Source organism: Amphiprion ocellaris, chromosome 16 (assembly GCF_022539595.1).
Source record: "Amphiprion ocellaris isolate individual 3 ecotype Okinawa chromosome 16, ASM2253959v1, whole genome shotgun sequence".
Classification (NCBI taxonomy): Eukaryota; Metazoa; Chordata; class Actinopteri; family Pomacentridae; genus Amphiprion; species Amphiprion ocellaris.
The window spans coordinates 13,631,392-13,651,619 of NC_072781.1; the positions used below are offsets into that span (position 1 = coordinate 13,631,392).

The following is a 20,228-nucleotide window of genomic DNA, read 5'->3' on the forward strand; positions in this document are numbered from 1 at the left end:
AACAGGTGTTTTAGGAAAGTCCTTATTACTGGTTGAAAAAAAACATCTATTGTTTAAATGTAGGATTGCTGTATTGTGTTGCAATAACCTGAGAAAATTACAAATTTATAACTGTGCATCCAGCTCATGATTTCCTGCAGCATCCCTCCAGCTGCTGCACAAAAACAGTGAGCTTCGTCTATGTTTTGATTTGTCTAGGAGCTGCTAGATCTTGCTGGTATATATCTGCTGTTATAAAGTTTAAAGATGACAGCGTATAGTGTTAGTACAGATTACAAATTTGAAAAAGGAACATATTTGAATTTTAAAAAGTTAGGTTTTGATAACTGTCTTCTCATATGAGGAGAAACAGCAACACTTGCCCTACACTGATCTTTTGGCACAGTACTAACTAAAATTATATAAGTACACATCCAAACAGCCAGTTATGAAAAGACCTGCTATGGCTGACTGACAGACTCCCCAGGCTGTCTCCAATCACTGGAGTGTTCTTTGGGTTTCTTAACATATTGCGGCAAGTTTGACATATCAACTCCAACATCACTAAAGTAACTGAAGTAAGCCTCCTGCAATGTTAATGAACTTAAATTTGACCACATGCATACAGTACAGGTACAGATGCTGTTATGATAAGCCTGGTAAGCGTATTTCAGTATCTGCTGTTGAACTGGGTCTTACCATCTGGGAATTTTAGCGTGCCGAACAGGTATATACAATTTAACAAAAGGCACACTTACTGTCCTGATAATTTTTATTTTATGTTCTTATTCCTTTTTTCTTCATTGCATTTATTATATGTATATTCCATACTTAATTCAAAGTTGGATTGCACAGTTCTAAACTTAAAATGTAAGTTACAGTGAAGCAGTGGTAATGAAATACACATTATGGAAATCAAATTTAAAAAATAAATAAGTTTTGAATGAAGCCAAATATGCAAAAGGACCTCGCAAGATGCTTTATTTTTGAGATGGTCCTGATCAGTCTCATCTCATTACTACTTTGTACAATCAAGCAGAGTGGGAGAAAACACAGAGGGAATATGCATGTGCATAGTAAAGAGTAAATAGGCATATATTTCCAATCACTAGCAGATAGGCGAGACTCAAAATTTATTTTGTTATGCACTTAAATCACTATCATTACTTATTCATTCCCTAATTAACAGTGCAAAGATGTAAACACAGAGATTTCAAAAGTTGAGTTACTAGCATGACAAGTACACCTACAGTCAGTAAAATACATTATTAATTACGTGTGAATTTTCAGTTTAATCTCCTGTGAGGCTGAGCTCTATTTGATATACTGTAGCTGCGAGTAACTGTGTGTGCCACCTGCACAAGGACAGTCAGACAAACAGCAAAATGTAACATTAATGATGATTAAATGTTAGAGGAAATGGAAAAATGGACTGACAGACACCAAACTGAGTTAAACCGCACAACAGTATTTGTTCATAGAAGAAGCCTCTGGTTAAAATAAATCTGTGTGCACCAAAAAAAAAAAAAAAAAAAAAAAAGTCTAAAGTTGATTTACTTTGTGTTAAATTTAAGTGCACCAGGCTACAGTTTTATATACTGTCTACATCACAGAGTTGTTTGCATTAAGGGTAGATGGCTAGTTCTGCACAAAGGGTAGTGATAAATTAACACGGGGGTCATGGACAACATTTCCGCTGCGTATGGAACCCGTCACTTTGATTCCATTAAGTCTAAAGAGCTTAGTAGTAACACATAGCAAGAGATGATAAATCACACAGATCTTTGCAAATATGGGTAGGTTGCCACCAGGAGCAGCTTATCCATTTGTAAGAGAAAGCAAATACAGTAGATGAAAGCACACAGAGAGGGATAAAAAGAGCTTCTGCATTGAGTCTAAGACGATAAAAGAGGGAGGGGCAACTGCTGTTGTTGCCCAAAGGCCTTATATATTTGATTGACTTCATCAAAACAAGGAACATCAAAAACAAAGACACAGTGGGAGTTTTGATTTCCACAGGGCATTCACAGTCCATAGCAACATGGGGCAGTGTAAATCTGAGCACAGTTCCATCCTGAAAATGAATCTGAAACATTTGAGTACTCTAAATGTACTCAAATGTATTAGAAAACTGTGAGAGGAAAGTGAGGGAGCAGTGGATAAAAATCCCAGCTGAGATGGATTATATGTCCTAAAGGGAGATTGGTTCTACAACTTACTTGACTAGGTTGTGTATTATTCATTAAGAGCTCCACATTCAATTGTTGTGTAATTTGTCAAATAGGACTCTTTGAGCTCAACAGAAACTGGATAGATTGGGGTTGGCTGTCACTTTAACTCTTCCTTCCTGGGTTGATACCAGAGTAGTTATTTTTTTCCATTGTATATTATAGTAGGCACTATTCTACGTTACTCTACCCTGATACGAGCAGCACCACCTCCAGGAAATATTCACAGTCTAGTTACCAAGATAACGGCGATGAAAAATGGACAGCATTAACAAGTCAATTTTTTTCTGATCTGGGAAAAAAGGAAAAAGTGCAGAATGCTGAGGGAATCAAAATACAGGCATATATTAATGGACACTGAGGTAGATCTATATATATAAATAGACAGCAGATAAGTGGTTGATAAGACTGTGAGGAGCACCCATACATCATGCAAAAGTCCCAGTTGCTCAGGTGAAAACTGAGCAATTTGAGCAATTGAATGCCAGAGGTTTAAAATCGCAAGGCGATACTAATACTGAAAGGCCACTCTATCACTAGGTACATCTGAGCCAATAAGATGAGAAGCCATTTGCATGCAAAAAAAAAAAACTTTAAGAAACAACAGCTATAAGAATATTTTACAAAAACAAGCCTAATGAAAATTAAAATAATCAAAACATAATTACTTAATTAACATGCATATCCGTTTCTCCAATCAGTACACAAAACAACATCGACCACTTGTGTCTGGTCTCAACTCACCGTGTAAGTGATCACTGCCAACATGCCAATCAAGGTCAAGGAGCTGATGGAGAAAGACAAAGCAGGGAGACCATCTGCAGGTAGAAAGTCGGGAAAGCAATTAGAGATTTAGCTTTGACCTCTGAAAGAAGCATCAACGGGCTCTTTGCCACATGTACAAACAATCAAATGCCTACTTTCTGTTATGGATTCTGATGGCATTTCAGTCGTGGTTGTTTTTCAGAGAGAACATTGAAAGCTGAAATGCTTTCAGCGCTCAAAATCTATGGAGGTGACCGTGTGAAATGAGTAATACTGCATCTAAATTGGAACACTGAAAATACAAATATGGTAAAAAAAAAAAGAGATTGTGTGATTGTAAACTTCACTTAAACATTTCATAAGGTTGGAAATAATTTTGCTGTAAATGCCTCCCCTTGATTTAACCTTATACAACTCATTAAGGATGACCTCATTAGGGTTATTTGTAATAAACAAACTTGGTTTAGAAACCAAAGATTTCACATAGAAAGCATGCACTTGGAAGATGTGGGAGGAAAACCCTGTTGGGGGTATTATGACAAATAGAGGATGCAGCATTTTTGTTAGGAGGTTGATCAATATTTGGACCTAAAAGTCAGGATATGTTGGTATATACTACATCCGCAGATCATTGTTTCTGCATTTAATCTTCGAGTCCCTCAAAATGTGATATGGATGAAATTACCCTTTCAATGTCAATGTTTACAAGGGAAAATGCAGAAAAATGCAAGACATCCAACAGTGTCCCAATCAAAAGAATTTGCACACGTGATGCTAACAACACAGCCCATCTTCAATTGCTGTATCAACGGTTTTGAAGGGAATGCTGGGGAAATGAAGTCCCTTGAAAGCAATGAGGAACAACAGTATTCACTTGGACAAGGACAATACATCATGTTGGTATCTCGGATTTAATATCAGCTTTTAATGAATGCATGGTCTTCCTCTAGAGACTCTTCTGGTCGACATTTTTTGTCATCATTGTCATTTTGCAAGTTGATCACGATTAGTGTTTAAACAGCTGGGTCTTTCTGCGTCTGTAGGTTGACTTGATGTGTGTAACCTTTGATTGAGGTAGAGAGGCGACCACCCATCAGGCAAGGGCAACAGTAGGTGTCGCACCAGCTGTCAGAGTTGGAGTTAGATGACAGGGATTGATGAAGAGACTGATCGCCTCACTCCCCTGTCAAGATCCCACCTGTCATAGAGTTTTACGCAAAAAGCTACACATTTGTCCCTTACAGGTATCCCACATCCGCTCACCAGCAACTTCATAATGCAAGCCCACCTGTCAGCACGGGCATAGATGGCTCTCTGCTTGACTTTCTCCTTCACAATGGCATTTGATTGGGAATATTAAGTCTGCATTCAGGGCATGTATAATTTGTCCCCTTTATATCATTTATCACTTTCTTTTAGAGGCATTTCACAAGCAGCAGGACAAAGAGGTGGAAAATGGAGATAAATTGTATACCTGCTCCCTATTGTATTGTATGCAAAAAGAAAACTTTGAAGTCTGACAGCTGGGCTGAACATTAACATTTGAATACGTGTTTCTTATTCCCGAGTGTTTTAGTGCGATTTCCCTACCTTTGTTTAGTGGTGAGCTTGGTAAAATAGACAATAGCTTCATGTTCTGCATAGAGAACATTCTGTTTATGAACCCTACACAAAGCGAAGGATAGATGTTTGCAGCCAGTGTTCTTGGTTTCCTGAGCAGATTTTCCGGGGATTAAACATAGGGAATATTGTCTATTATCAGTGGTGCTTCCACATCTGTACAGCTTTGATTCCACCAGCAATGGAATGAGCTAGCTCTTATCGCGCCCTGCATATAGCCCTTCAGGCTTGTGTTCATGCATGAGACTTGTACAGAAAGGTGTTTACTAAGGAGCTCCTTTAGCTCTTGCTTCCTGAATCTGCAGAATGACAGAATCATCAAAAGCAAGGAAGCAGCAGTATGTTCAAGGTATGAGATATAGTATGTTGCATAACAGCACCATCACCCACATGCTGCAACACAAAAGCATGTTGAGGATTTTAACATAGGGAAAGTTTCAGACATCATTGTAGTTGTTGTTTTCCTCATTGTGTGGATAAAGCTGACAGAGTTCCATAATTTGGGAAACAGCATTGAACAATAGCTTGTGTTTATCAACATATTATGGTCATACTGTAGCTTTAATCTCAGTTTAAGGAGTGCATTCTTATGCAGATAAAACATGATTAAAAAAACTTTTAGAACAGAAAAAAGTGCAAAAAGATAATGAATTAAAATGAGATCAACAGCTTCCTTTCAACTCCCTCATCATAAATATGTAAAATGAAGTCTGAAATGCATTAAAAAAAAAAAAAAAAAAAAACTTCTTCTATTTAATCTCATTGCACCCATGCCCTTATTTAACTTAGATGGAAAAATCCAACCAAATTAACAATGCACAGCATATGTATAGACTATTGTTTAATTAAAAGTGTGCAAGAGAATGTAAAACTGGGATCAGGGGACTTTTTTCCCCCGGTGGCTTTGATTTTTTATTTTTTTTTTAAAAAGCAAGTATTCTGATGTCAGATTTCAGGAAAAAACAAGACTATAAAGATACATACTGCATAATATTCCTTTGAAGACCAAAAAAAACCTAACAGCATACTTTTGCAAATGTATTAATGTGCTCTAAGTGGTGATACTAGAGTTCTATGCATTGTCACACAGTGGATTTGTGATGGTTAATTAGAAAAACTTTGAAACCAGATACAGATCCATTTGGGTTTATGCAATTAAAAGCAAACTGAATCCTTATTGCATTGACATCACTCAGCACTTCTATGGATTCCTTTAGTTGTGACCTGTTTAGAACCTCACCAAGAAACTCAGAGAGGGTTGTGTGCTCTGAAATGCTGTTTGGTGCAAAAGCAATTAACTGCAAAGTGGACATCTCTTGGGTAAGGTAAATTCTTGTGACAATGCTTAAAAACTAAGCCTAATACTGAATAGAATATTAAGATCACTTTGTTTGTCCATGACAATACAGTTATATCCTACAGAAGCTCAGCCCTTATGAAGGTAAGATACTACTGTAAGTTTATTGTAAGTTGCATTGTATTTATTTTTCAATTTTGTTTTTCTAGACATGCACTACAACAAGTAAACATAGTATTTCATTTCTTCAAATGTATTCTCTTTTTTTCCATTTACTTTTCACTTTAAAACCATTACCATGTTGGCATGGTAATAGTTTCAGTAATAACTGCTGTGGTTTACATTTGAGCCTACACATTGGATATACGTATGTGTATGTGTAGTCAGTTTTCGTGTTTTTTATTTTTTTTTTCTCACTGCTGAAGAAGGAAAAGAGGCAGGAAAAGTTAAGTACTAGGAGTCTTGCCCAAGTACTCTTAGTAGTTAAAGCTGGACTACCGCCCACTTCACTCCCCCTTGAGGCATGGCCAAAAATACAAGCTTGTGCTGTACGGTCTTGAATAACAACATTAGGAGCTACTGATCTGGAGTACATTCAGGCATCACTGGAACACTGTAACCAAAGTAATGCTTGAATCACTGAAGATGTAGAGGCCTTAATGAACAGTTGTTGCAAAGCAGTCAGGAGTGTTAGGTGGCAAAAATGCCTTTTCTTTACACAATTAACCTCCCATCTGGAGAGAAGAGATGGGGAATTAGAAAAGGGATGATCCTCACATTTCCTCAGCAGCCGAGCAATTTTCCCCTGTGCCAAAGGAGGAAGGTTAGGGAGAGCATGTAGGGGTCCACTATTATGCAGAGATGCAGATGGTTCGACTTCCTCCTTGATCCCCAGATGGCAAAAGGCCAGAGGACTGTTAGGAGTCCACATTTGGCAATGCTCCTTTCTGCATTAGCATGAGTATAATCACAGGCATTGTTCCGTTCAACAAGTAAAGATGCCCAAGGAGGGTGTTTTTACAGTGTGGTCAACCATCAACACTGGGGTTTTTTTCATGGGAAAATATAATTTCTAATTGAATTTTACACTGCTTTGTAAGCTATAAAGTCACCTCTTCTGAAATTCTGCAACATACAATTATTGAGTCATTCAGTGAAGTACTGCAGGAAAAGCGAAGGGATCTGTAAATATTATGTATTAAAATGTAATTTATGGGACTGTGAGTTATCTATCCTAGCATCTCCCATGATATCAATACAGCAATTGGTCCATGAGTCATCACCAAGCTGCCCTGCTGTAATTCTTGAACAACCAAATAATGGAATATGAAGGATGAAATCCATACAAAACAACATAATTACTTGGGTCAGCTAAGTGGTGAACTAGCAATAAAGGCACGATACAGCATTTTTCTATTATTCCACATGTTACATACACAGAAAAACTACTATGCAAGCTGCATGTGGGTAATCAATAAACTTGACCTTGTACACTCCTGTACAGAAGTATTTGTGTAAAATAGTCATATTTCCCGCATAACTCAAATATATAAATGTAATTTACTACACCTTAATGTAATTAGTATCTCATAAACTGATCGTGTAAAGCTAAAAAAGCTAAAAAGATTCTGGGCTGCTTATTATTGAACAACTAAACATCACAGCTTACAAATATTTGGAAATTGTAAAAAATCCTTTATTCAGAACAGACTCTAAGATGCACTGCATCCATAATAATCATGTTAAAAATTACCATTACCTAGTCTTCCAGGTACTGAATGGGGACAAGCTCATGTTGGTATTTTTTCATCCAAGTTAAAAACAATTTACCTTACACAAAATTTGTTATCACCTCAGTTAGTGCTAACTTGAGACAAACTGTGTACTTTTGCTTAGCCAGCAATTGCATCACATCAACATTTTGTTCACAGCCTGAGTGGAAAAAATTATACACTTTACACTGATTAATGCAACACAATAATAGTTGGATAATAGGCAGACAACAGTTGTTAAAAAGTTTACAGTATGAAGAATTAATGGGAACAATGGATATGGCCATATTTGTGCCCTAGGGGAGGCATGACAACAATAAATAAAGAGGTGGAATGAATAAAGCAGGGTAACAAAAAATAATATTAAAAAAAAAATCTAAGTCATGTGAAGAGCTACCACAAAAACAACACCCAAAGCAAAAATAACAGAAGATATTTTCTAAATAGACTGTACTTACGACTACTCCCAAGCTCCTCAAAAAGGTACTGTACTTTGTCCCATTGAGTGGAATTCTGGCTAGGTGGAGGCTGAAGTGGAACAAACGCTCTGAAAGCAATGGCACAATAATTTGACATGAGATAAAAATGCATTTAGCTGCTTCTAGTACAGAAGATTATCAACTTTAGTCTTGGTACTGGCAGTGATCATTTGAGCAGATGGTGTATTTTCTCTACGAGCCACACTTAGATTTCACATATAAAAGAAAAATACAGAAGAAATCAATGTCGATATATTTTTTTTTAAGTCATTCAGCCACAGACAACATATAAAAAGCTGCCAGTGTCATTACTGATGCCTAAAGAGAAATGTAAGACAGGCAGAAAAACATGGATAGAAAAAAACTATTGCATGTTCTGGTGGGAAAGAGTGACAACATAGTTTACAATCCTATTTTAACAAATTGTGGATAGAAATTTACTACTGGCATAACATTTAACATCCTTTTATGCAAAACGTTTATGTACCTGTATAGAAAAATGCTCAATGTATGGAAATAGGAAAAGATGCTGTGTATGATATTAGACAGACAGACAGACAGACAGACAGACAGACAGACAACACAAATCCGACTAATTTGTTGCTTTTGAGTGTTCATCTGCACCAGTCTCAAATAAAATGACAGAAAAGCTGATTAGGAATATTTCTTTGAAGGCACCAGCACTATGTAGGGGCCTGCCAACTTTTTAAAAGTGTTGCTTTAAAATGAACACAATAAAATAAGCATTTAAAGGCTAGACATAAAACTACAAGACTAAAAGGGATGTTACTTGCAGTGGAACTTTAAACAAAAAAAACTCAAAAACCTTAAGCAGTGAAAGATCAAGTGCCATTTAAGAAGTCAGCCACAGTTCCAGGTATAAAGACAACAAACAACAAACCTTGTAACATCAAGCAAGGGCCTATGGAGTGAACAGTCACCAAACAAAGTCCCTATGTCTCCAGGAATCAGAAAAGCTGTCTGGGATAAAAGCTATCAAGTTGTTGAAAATCAAAGGACCAAACCAACAATTGCCAGAACAAAGCGACAATAGGTTCAGTTCATGAGGTAAAAGATGGGCTAAATTGCTTCTGTCTATAAAATGTCCTAACTTTCACAAACTTTTAGAGAGAGTATAGTCATGTGTCCTTTATCAGATAAGCTTTCTTCCAGTGCACCATTTAATGGTTGAGAGAGCTCATTCAATTGTATAGGCTGAACTCCAGGCATGTTGCTGTCACAACTGCAAAGGAAATCTATTATGTTGTGCTGGTGTGACCAAACACAACCAGTATAAAATGTGTAGATAACTGGAACCTGGCTGAGTATATTCATTAGCACATACAGTATTTGCTGATAAATATAAAATGTCACAAAAAGACACAATATTCTCTCTGAATGTGCTGTTACACACACAAAAAAGACTAAATCCGATTTAGATTTGTATACGCAAGAATAAAACCTATATTTAGTAAGAGGTACATAGATTTTTCTCCTGAATGGCTTATCATGGCCAGACAAATGGCACTGTAGCTGTTTGAAGAGGTCTTCCTCTCATTAACTCAACACAATGATATATCCACACCCCCTTTACCTGTCGTGTACTGAAGCAGAAGAAGCCATCCATGTTTCCAACTCACCCAATTAAAAGGAGCACCACGCAGACAATGGTAAATCCAATTGTGTACTTCAGAGCGTTTTTCACTTGCTATAATAAAAGAAAAAATTAAACTGGTCAATCACAGCCATGAAGTGGAATATTATTATTCATTGTGAGTGAGGGAAGCAGGTCATACTCCATTTAGCGAAGGACTATAGTGAGTGAGAGCTATACACAGTCAATGTAGATCCAGTGTGACCTGGCAGAGATAACATGTCAGTCTTCACGCTATTCAAGGTGCTTTTAAAGTAACAATAGAAAAGACCTCCCAATCTGTGAGAGAAAGTGCCTCCGTCAGCTCAAAACTGACACACAGAAGGGAAAAGGCACTATGCGATACATTGTGTTTGGTCCTCACTACAGTAATTACACAAAGGTGTAATCATTCACTAAAGAAAGGGATTTAAAATTTTATCACATTCCAGGCCTATAATTCACACTATGAATGCAGTGTTTCAAAGGTTTGATAGTGCGGATTACCTAAAAATAAAACAATTCATATGTTTTGATCTATTTTTCCTAACATTTGCTAACACTGTACAGAAGAAACGTATATCACGTCACCATGCAATCATGGTCTACACGTGTTGTGTGAGTGCGCGATGGTAGAACTCAAACCACTGCTTGATCACGCTGGCTTAAAAAAAAGAAAAAAGAAAAAAGAACAAATTCCACACCGTAGAAAAAGAAAACCAAACCAATAATTGACAAATCTCTTAGCTGCAATTATTTTTTTAAAAAAAAACTCAACTTCTCTCTTAACAGAGAACAAGAACAATACTTACCAAATAGACAGATGACGCCAAATGGACAAATAGTAATATATCATAGATTGTAGCAGTAATAGGACAGAGTCCACCGTCCTCAATTTAATTACACAAAGAAAAAATTGATTGACTTATTTCAGGTTTCAAATGAATATCTATTCGTTATTTCATCTATAAAAATATTTTTTTCTGCCTCTCAGCACCAGGTCACAAAAAAACAGAAAAACATTAAAGCAAAAACAAATATGACAGGATAGGCATTTGCTTTCATTTTTGTCATGTAAAATGTACAAACAAATGGGTTCATGTTGCCTCAAGCTGGCTGGAAAGTTCAGATGAATTTACTTGAGGATATTTTTGAATTTACATATTGGTCAGAGGCACCTGAATAAAATTTGAATTCCTCAGTAGCACATATAAGCAGGCTACAGTGCTGTGTGTAGAAGAACAAAGCTTCATTCTTACCGAGCACTTATTCACGTTGTTGTCATCCCTTTCTTCATAGTAGAAGTAAACAAAGGGGATCCATAGGAAGACGCAGAATAGTATGATGGAGTAGAGCGCTATATGGATACAAAAGAAAACGTAAAAGTGAAATCTGAGGATTAGTCAAAAATAACATTTCTGTGACACATGTTGCCAATCCTGAATAAGTATTACCTCTTCCCTGCACAGACTGCCATACTCTATCATGACAATATAAAATATTTAAAACACTGCAGTGCATTTCTGCCAAGAATGGTGCATGCAATGTTCAGTTTTATAAGAAATCATTTTCTGTATTCTTGAGATAGTGTCAATAAACATTATTCCTCTCAAGCAGATTTGATATGACTGTACAATGTTCTCTTGTCATCTACTTAAAATGATGTTGAATTTCTCTTGGCAGGCAAAAAGCAATGCAGAGTATACATCAAAACTGATTTCTAAGAAGAGTATGCTCTAACTCCCCTCAACAATTTATAAAACAGCTAAAAACTAGTGTGATTCTTTATTTCAGTCACACTTATCTTTTTTTCTGGATATTCTGTTTTGTCTCTTGACAGCATGCTGCCTAGAGTTTATGGTTGTCTGTTTAAGATAAAGAGGAATGTGTACACATTTTTCCATTCTTTTAAGTTCCCAGTTTAACCCTTTGGGCAGCTGAAAATAATTGTGTTGCATCCTAATCAAACAGACAGCGACGTGAGTTAAACCCATGTCTGTGCTCTGTCTGTTTTGGGTAACCCATGTCAACCAACCCTTCTTCACTAGCTGCCTCTTAACCAGGGCTTGATGCAGGTCGGACACTGCCTGGCTTTGGTGATTTCGCATTGCTTTCAACGAAATATGCTGACATTTAAGTGTCATTCAAGCAACTGGCTGAAAAAAGCGAGGGAGATCTAAAGAGAGACATAAGAGGTAGTAACAGAGAGAAGGAGTAAAGAGAAATACTATGCACATGTAGGCAATCAAGACAGAGAGTGCATATGGTCAGATAGAAAAGTAAATCTGAAAGCAACTTTTGTCTGGTAATTATTTGTAATTATTGCAGTGCAGTGGTCAGGATAATTCATTTTTTATGACAATGACATATCTAGAAAAGAGGGCACGAGTTTAGGGAGCAACGTTTCTAATTGTATTAAACCAATAACTCAAGCATGCTTGTCAATCTGTGAAAGAAAACAACCTCCGAATTTTATATTTGTATGTTTTAAAAAAATTATCCTCAAGAAAGCTTGGGGGATAATTCCATCAGACGTAGCAAATTTTAGTGTAGCAGCTAAATGGGGTCTATGATTGATAAGACCAAAACCACACAATTACCCCATCTATGCCTGCCACTGCAATCTGTATCTGTCTGTATGTATGAAAAGTTACCTTACCTGCTTCTTGCTGATAACTCAAGCAAACCTGACTAGAGCTACAGGTAGTTGCAACAAGAACACATTTTGATACCAGATGCACATTCAAAAATGTCATCATCCACATACTGTATTCAGTTACAGATCATATTTTCAGTGAGAAAGGGGCTGTATCACCTGTTACAATGAAGAAATATATCTAGTCTCTATACAGACTTTACTTATCATAAATACTACATGTAGAGGTCTGTTGATAATATCACTGGGTGTGTTTTCAGTGAACTAAGAATAGTGTTGTTTCTGCTCGGATTATGATCCAGAGCACTGAACAACTGATTCAATTAGCAGGGGAACATGTTATCCTTCTGCCATTGTTATGATTAATATGGCTTAGAGTTTCTCTTACAAAGCAGATTAAAAAAACTGTTTCATTTGAATGTTGACCGCTAAAATAGAAAAGAGTCATTTACATAACAAAATGGTTTTATCAACTAAAGTTGGTGACCTTTTCTATGAGGTGGATGCAATACACCTGTCCCTGGAGATAGACCTCACTCTTCTTCGATCCAAGCCTTTCTGTTTGTTTGTTTCTTCCTGTACTATCAGGTTTTTTAGAGAAAAGATCAACACTCGAATGCATTAGGAATTCATAGAGCGGAGGTGAGGCAAAAACACTTAAATAGAAAGATGCTATTTCAAGCTGGGGGCTTTTCTTTCTGCAGCAAATGGATGTCAGTGCCGACAGCCCAGACAACCACAAAATAACTCATAGAAAAGCATGTCACAAAGATGTGCTCAGCAACATGGTTGCCATTGCTCAATACCACCTTGAGGTGATAATGTGAATCATCAGAACAAGCAGCAACTAAAAGAAATGTCCAAGAAGGCAAGCAGGTTACCAAAACCACATCAATTTCACTTCTTCCCTGCATTTAAAAAGGATTTTCATGACTGTACAGTTTTCTTTATATATTCGTGAGTTAAGTCTCAATTTAAAGTCACCAAACTCAAACAAAATGAAACATGAGGTTAAATTTATAATGGAAAAGAGTCAGGTCTACTCATAAGAAAGAAAGAACTAAATGCAAGCCCTAAGGAGTGCTTTTATAGCAAGATAAACTACACAACTGTGGATGTTGAATGAAAAATAACAAAGTTGAGAAAAAAATAAAATTGAAAACTTGCTCCTGATACCACTTAATCCATAACACCAGTAGCACATTTCAGCTTCAATGTACATGTGGAGAACAAGTGTTCCATATCAGTCAAGAATGCATGGCCCCAAGCAAGTACAAACATGCACCCCTGTGAAATGAACTATATTTCACAAAAGGCTCTCTCTGCTGCAGACAAATGAATGTCACTGTTACAGAGGTTTGCTTTTAGCCAGCTGTGTTTGTGACAGGGCATTACTTTCAATAAACACATGCTCATTGCTCCACTAAGGTATCCATTTACACTCATTTACAGCCAGACAAACTGAGTTCAGGATGATGCCGGGAGCCAATAAATGCAAGCCATGCACAGTATGCAGTCGCTGGCATATGCTTGCAGGTTAAAGCAATGGGTAAAATTAATCATAACACCATGAATATTAACATACTGAGAGAATAGGTCATACTGCATTACCATGAATCATCCATTACTCTCTATGCAGATCTTTTACTGGGAAGAACGCCTGACCAGGAATAAAAGTTTAGCACATTCATCCCTATGACAGAGTAGAGGACTAAATAATTAAATGTCCTTAACCCTTTGCATAGTTCTAGTGTTCATATGTTATAGACAATAAACTCCAGTTTACTCATAGGGCAAGCATAACATAAAAAGTATAAATATATTTTCAAGGATCGATGGCTGTAAAAGCCAGAGTACTAGCTAGGGAAAGAAAGTGAGGTCATCAGCACAAGTAATAGTTATTTACCTCTCAGTGTTTCCATGGCTATTTGTGGTTTTCACCATTACCTGCAATCGTTCATTAAATACCATCTAAGGCTTTATGAGACGCATTAGATCCCACATCCTTACCTTACTGTGGTTGTCTACAGGGGCATTAGTACCTGGACTCTTGTACCTTTTCAGACAGGCAAAATGTATTACAGTTTTTGTGAAAATTAAATGCCAGGGGAGATTTCTCACAGAAACATTGTCTCGGACAAAGGACTCCTGAGACAGATGAAAATATCTGGCAGTACAGACACTTGATGAAAGGTATGACACTATGAGCTTGCACTCTCATTGCCTGTAAACATCAAGGGAGGCTTTCTTGTTGGAGGGCCAAACATGGCATAAAACACTAATGAATATTAGACTTGTGACAGGAAGCATGAAGGACTCTGACTCGATTCTGTACCTGTGCAGCTCTGTTTCTGCTGGATATGTGAGCAAACAGATGTTTGTTAGTTGGTGAGCTAAGAGGGTTTACTTCGGTAAGCTGGTATTGAACTCATTCCTTTACCCATTTAAAGCAGGTTAAAAGCTCAAAGCGAGGTGCGTAAATGGAATACATGGGTATATTCAGTTTCTGTACTGAATATATTTTTTTTTAAATAATGTGATAGTTGTAACAATCACTATATCAACTGCACAGCATTCATGGCATTCAATTAATGTTTTAACAATGCCTATGTATTCTATGACTATAAAGACAGGTTATGTGATTGCTAGCAAATATCGTATTCAAATTAGCTGACAGCAAAAACAAATACAGTTAATCTAAGGTCTAGTAGAATTGTTTTTTTCTGCTATTTAAAAAGACCAAGAACTCATGTATAGAAACAATAATGTAAACATCCAGATAACTCAACACTATTCAAACAGGAATGTGGTGAGAAGAGAAAGAAACCTTGCTCTACCTACCATGTCTATAAGGTTATGATATTCCTTTGTTAAATTAAAGAGTGGAATTATTATGACACTGAAGACACATTGCATTTCTGACTAAACCAATTACTTAAAAAACTGAAAATCCAATGTCAAAGTGTCTTAATTCCTCAAAAGTGCTTCAAGAATAAATACAATATCAGGATATTCCTGCTGACTCTCATGTTCTGTAGTATGTTAGCATCATGTTTGCATTAACTGCCATGTTCCTGGGACATGCACTAGTTTTGACTGTCATTCCAAACTAACGGCAGGAAATCGAAGACCCAATGCCTAACTTCGAATGGAGTCTTTGGAAACCTGCAGGTGTTCATTCTATACATAGAATATGTAAGACTTGCAAAGACCTCACAGTGTTAGTGTGCTTAAATATGCCAACATGCCTCACCTCTATTTTAAATAAGAATGTAAGGTGAGATTCTGACATACATGCATGAGAAAGAGTTTATTAGGAGCTGCTTGTTTGCTCTGTTTCTTTTTTTTGTTTGTTTGTTGTGGTTATACTTCATTGTGCTACTTTAGTGAGCTTTTCCGGTAAATAACAAACAAACGCGTATGTCTGTTAAACAACGTGAAGAAATCAGGAAAAAGAACATTGTGAAACTGAATACACAAAAGAAAGTGGCATTCAGCAGGATTTTTCATCAACCTTGTCTTCTTTTTGGATAATGAAGTCAACAAAATCATTGAACGAGCTGGGCAAAATATATATTGCTTTCTGGCTGACGAACAGCAAATGAAGCATTCATTAATGTGTAACTGAGTTAAGGCCTATAATGTGTTTAGAAAATGGAAAAGGTGCTTTTAAAGTTAATATTACTGACTTGTTTTGGCCTGTTTTGTATGTAGAGTGCAGCTTTATTTGATAGACCAATAGAAAATTGAGAATTAAGTTTGCGCCATCCGCATTAAATAAAAGCATTTACTTTCTTGCCAATTAAAGTAAAACAATTCAATGGCAAGCACATAACCAGTACATCGAAATAGCCAACATTATCAACCACTTTTAATTTCTTCCAGTTATAATGGCATTAGTTGTGTAGTTGTCAACTGAAGCAGAAATGCCAAGAACAAGCTAATTTATAAACAATGTAGCAATAATTTAATTTCAAGTTGTAATATTAAAAGAAACTTTGTTCCAATGTAACAGTCTTGACTCATCAGCATCCAAAACTGAGTGTTTTTCAGGCTATTATACATCATAATAAAAAGACTTACAACATTAACAGGTAAATGCAGGTTTTTAAATATTTCAATTCGTCTACATGTGGAGCTATTTCAAAGTAGACAAAGGCAGCAGTAGAAGAGCTATTGATTGTGGCTTTTGCACACAGAGGCAAGAAAAGTGCCTTTTGTTTCATGTGTTTGCTCGAATACGTTCTTATTGTTGAAGGCCCCCTGCATCATATAAAGCTGCCCTCAAAAATAAAACTGCAATTTGTCAATGTTTTCAAAAATGCCCTCAAAAGAAGCACAAGGCTACTACCACATTCCTATAAAATTCAGAAAGCATGTGTAGGTGGACAAAAATCACAGGAAAAAAGAAAGTTATTGTAGTGTATTTACAAGAGGACAGCTTCCTCTCCAGGTTCTCTTCTACAAATGGCATTAAAAAGGCAGGGAGAAAGCCAATGATTTATTCAAAGGGCCCAGGGGTATTTTGCCCTGTTGCTTAAGGGTCTTATGCACCACTGCTTTGAAGTACTGAGCAGTCCAAGGAAATGTATAAATGGACAGAGGCTTGAGATTGAAGGGCGAAGCTTTCAGACTCAGGGTTCATCAAAGATTACAAAAATGTATTTGGGCTCTAAAAGGAAGTGGGTGTTTCTGCTACAGACATCTATCCCATTTGTCAAGTGAAAAGTGCACTGCATCTTATATTACACTGTGTCAAAGTTGTGAACAACTACAAGATCATCAAGCAATTTTCACTTTGTTTTTTTGCACTACAGATGTGTGCTAATAGAGCAGTGATCTTTTCATCATTCCTGTTCAGGTTTTAGCTCAAATATCTACTACTGCAAATAACTATGCTCAAGCTTTCATAAATAAACGTTTCTTTTTTTTAATCCATTTAAGATGTGACATAACTGAACTGCATTTACTTGACCTACTTATGGGGTTACTGATGTGTAGTGTCACCAGTATAAGAAACTACTTTAAGAAACAGATTCCACACCATTAACAGTGAGCTTCAACATAAATGCACAGATTAAAGAGGGAAATGGAGCAAAATAACCGATAAATGCCACGATGTCATTCACTCTCACTGATTCCTTATATAACTGTGTTGATTCCGAGTAAAAAATAAAGAATAGAATCTTGTCGAAAAAGTAAAAAAAATTTTTTTAAAAAAATGATCCAGATAAATCAAAAATAGAATTGTGCTATATTATAAAGGCTCCACATTGACGACACTACCTTTGCAAACTCCTAAGCTTAATAATACATCAGAAAGTGGATTCACAACTGCTGCAGAAATGTTGACCATGCCAGCTACAGGTTTCCAGTATATGTGTCCAGGTAAAATGCATACACATATACATATATATGCAACATCCATTTCAATGGCTGTGTCCCTATATCAAGCCATCAAATAACTTCAAAGATCAAGTATACAATGAAGAGTTCCTCAAATCAATGGATGTGCACATGCCTATTAACTGTGATCACTGCTGGATACTAATCAAACTCTACCTTGGAGAAAAACATGCTTCAGCAAAGGAAACAGAAATCTCTATGTCAACCCTGTAATTATACCATTTGTGAAGAGACAAATGGACACTGCTGTCAAATGTGGCATTAAAGGGAATTTGGCTTTAAAGGTTAGACTTGTAAAGAAGCTGTGCATACAATACGCATGGAGCTTGGTCTCCACCTACTGGCAAATAATACAGAAATACCCCTTAAAAAAAATCCAGGATGAATCTGTCGACTACTACATAATCATCAATAACACAGTCGGAAAACAGGCTGTGTAGGCAAAATTAAATGTATCTTCTTTTCTTTTTTTAGTGCATCCTTCAACTAAGTGTGACTTTGCTCAGCCACAGCATGAAGCCGTCTTACATTGTCATCTTCACAAACATCTATTCAGAACAGACATACTGTCACATAAAAATACATCATGAATCCTATTTTATTTGAAAAAAAAAAAAACATGAATTGCAGAGCGTTGCAGAGCAAAACAATCTCATACAATATAACTTATGGTCATATTAATTTTGGCATTACAGAAAACAGCACAAGTACAACGGACAAAGGAACATGTCATAATAAATGATTGGTCAATATTCTGCACCACTAAGCTTGGAATACATCTGCAATACTTAAAATGCACTACAACTTTATTCCAAAAACGTGCTCCAAGGAACAGAGCGCATTATCAATCAAAACTGTATTTCTGTATTTTAGGCACTTTTACAAGTGCAAATCCTTCCTTATCAACAGCCAAAGGTTACGAGCACAACAAATTTGCAAGTAGATGATCCTTCAACACATACTCCCAGAGCCACAATCACATGTACATGCTTGAAGCAAGTAGCAAACTTGCAAGCTTTTCTCAATCCTTCTCCAACCTCCTAGAAAGCATACACTACAGTAATGTCTGTTTTTCGGCTGGACAACAAAATATATATGAAAAAATGCCTTTTTTTCGTGAATGGCAAGAACACACACTGGATTATAATGTCTGCTTGATAATCCATTAAAAGGTGCTACCTTACGCACAGCAACTTTACCTGACAAGCAAAGCAATTACAGAGATTGTGACTCAAGATTTACATCAAACGTTTCTAAGCAGACAGAGATATACCTACTAAATCTAGTGCTAAACCCACTATATGTGCTTTTCCTTTGATGTGTGACAAATTTCTCTGTGTAACTGTTGCATCATGTACACGGTTGCCAGGGAGTTTGGGCATTATATGAATTAAATTACTGACAAGACACAGTCCTGCACTAAAGATTAAGCCTCCTGAATTATTCATTTTTTAAAACCTCTATAAAGCAAAGCTTCCATTTAGGGGGATGTCTAATACAACGTATAGACAGCAACAGAGAAAATCAATCTTATGTATGAAGCATATTTGTGTGGCCAGAGGTAAATATGCTGTGGCCCCTTGAATGCTGCATTCACGTGCAGTGTTCATGGTCTGTAAAAGCCAAATTTCTGATGTCATTTTGCCAGTGGAAGTGGTTTCTTTGATTGGGCTGTCTAGGCAAGGAGACAGCTTGTCGTCCTTGCATTTGGCATTTTTTAACAGACGGTACATAACAGTGTTGCTGACAGGCACTTTAAGCCAGCATCTGTTAGAAAACCCAAGATCTAGTGTCTTTGGCATGGCTGATTTTGCTATCAACAAAGACAACAAACTTGCGTTATATTTTAATATAACAATCATGAAGAAATTTTAATGGCACCAACAGCCCTGAGTTTGGAATTCATCTGCCAAACAGCCTGGATACTGTCCTTATGAAATGCAACCACACACAAATACTGGAATTATGGACTGATCCATCGGGACTAGACCTGCCCTCTCTCATAGCAAGAGAATCAGGCACGATACATCCAAGATGCCTGACTGAATGCTCAACAAACCTGCTAATGATGCAACACAGTATGCTACAAGCCTAAACCAAAATGTCAGTGCCAGTGAAATGTTGTAATTATATTGAATACAAGCTGAATGTGACGATTACAACAAGCAAAACAAGACAAGACTAGTGTAGGGAAAGAAAAAGCAAAGCTGTGGGGAGTGACTGTCTTGGAAAGTAATACTCTGAAAGGATTTCTGCAGAGAAAACTATGCTGAGCAAAAATATAAACACAACACAGCATGTAATATTTTAACAAATTCTATCTATTTGTTTTAACATAGGGGAATAAGTATTTGTTGTTCCAGCACATCTCTACAACAGAATGGATGTCCTGA

The 20,228-nt window shown here is 36.7% G+C and overlaps 1 protein-coding gene across 1 annotated transcript in view; it reads right to left on the bottom strand.

Annotated features, from left to right (window-relative positions):
- The window catches only part of lmbrd1 (LMBR1 domain containing 1), a 54,134-nt gene that overhangs the window by 27,611 nt on the left and 6,295 nt on the right, over window positions 1–20,228 (bottom strand). The window contains exons 4-7 of the mRNA XM_023261798.3: window positions 11,033–11,130; window positions 9,781–9,848; window positions 8,120–8,208; window positions 2,952–3,025 (exon numbers count right to left, since the gene is read on the bottom strand). Of these exons, the coding sequence (XP_023117566.1) occupies window positions 2,952–3,025; window positions 8,120–8,208; window positions 9,781–9,848; window positions 11,033–11,130 (329 nt within the window). The remainder of the gene's footprint in view (window positions 1–2,951; window positions 3,026–8,119; window positions 8,209–9,780; window positions 9,849–11,032; window positions 11,131–20,228) is intronic.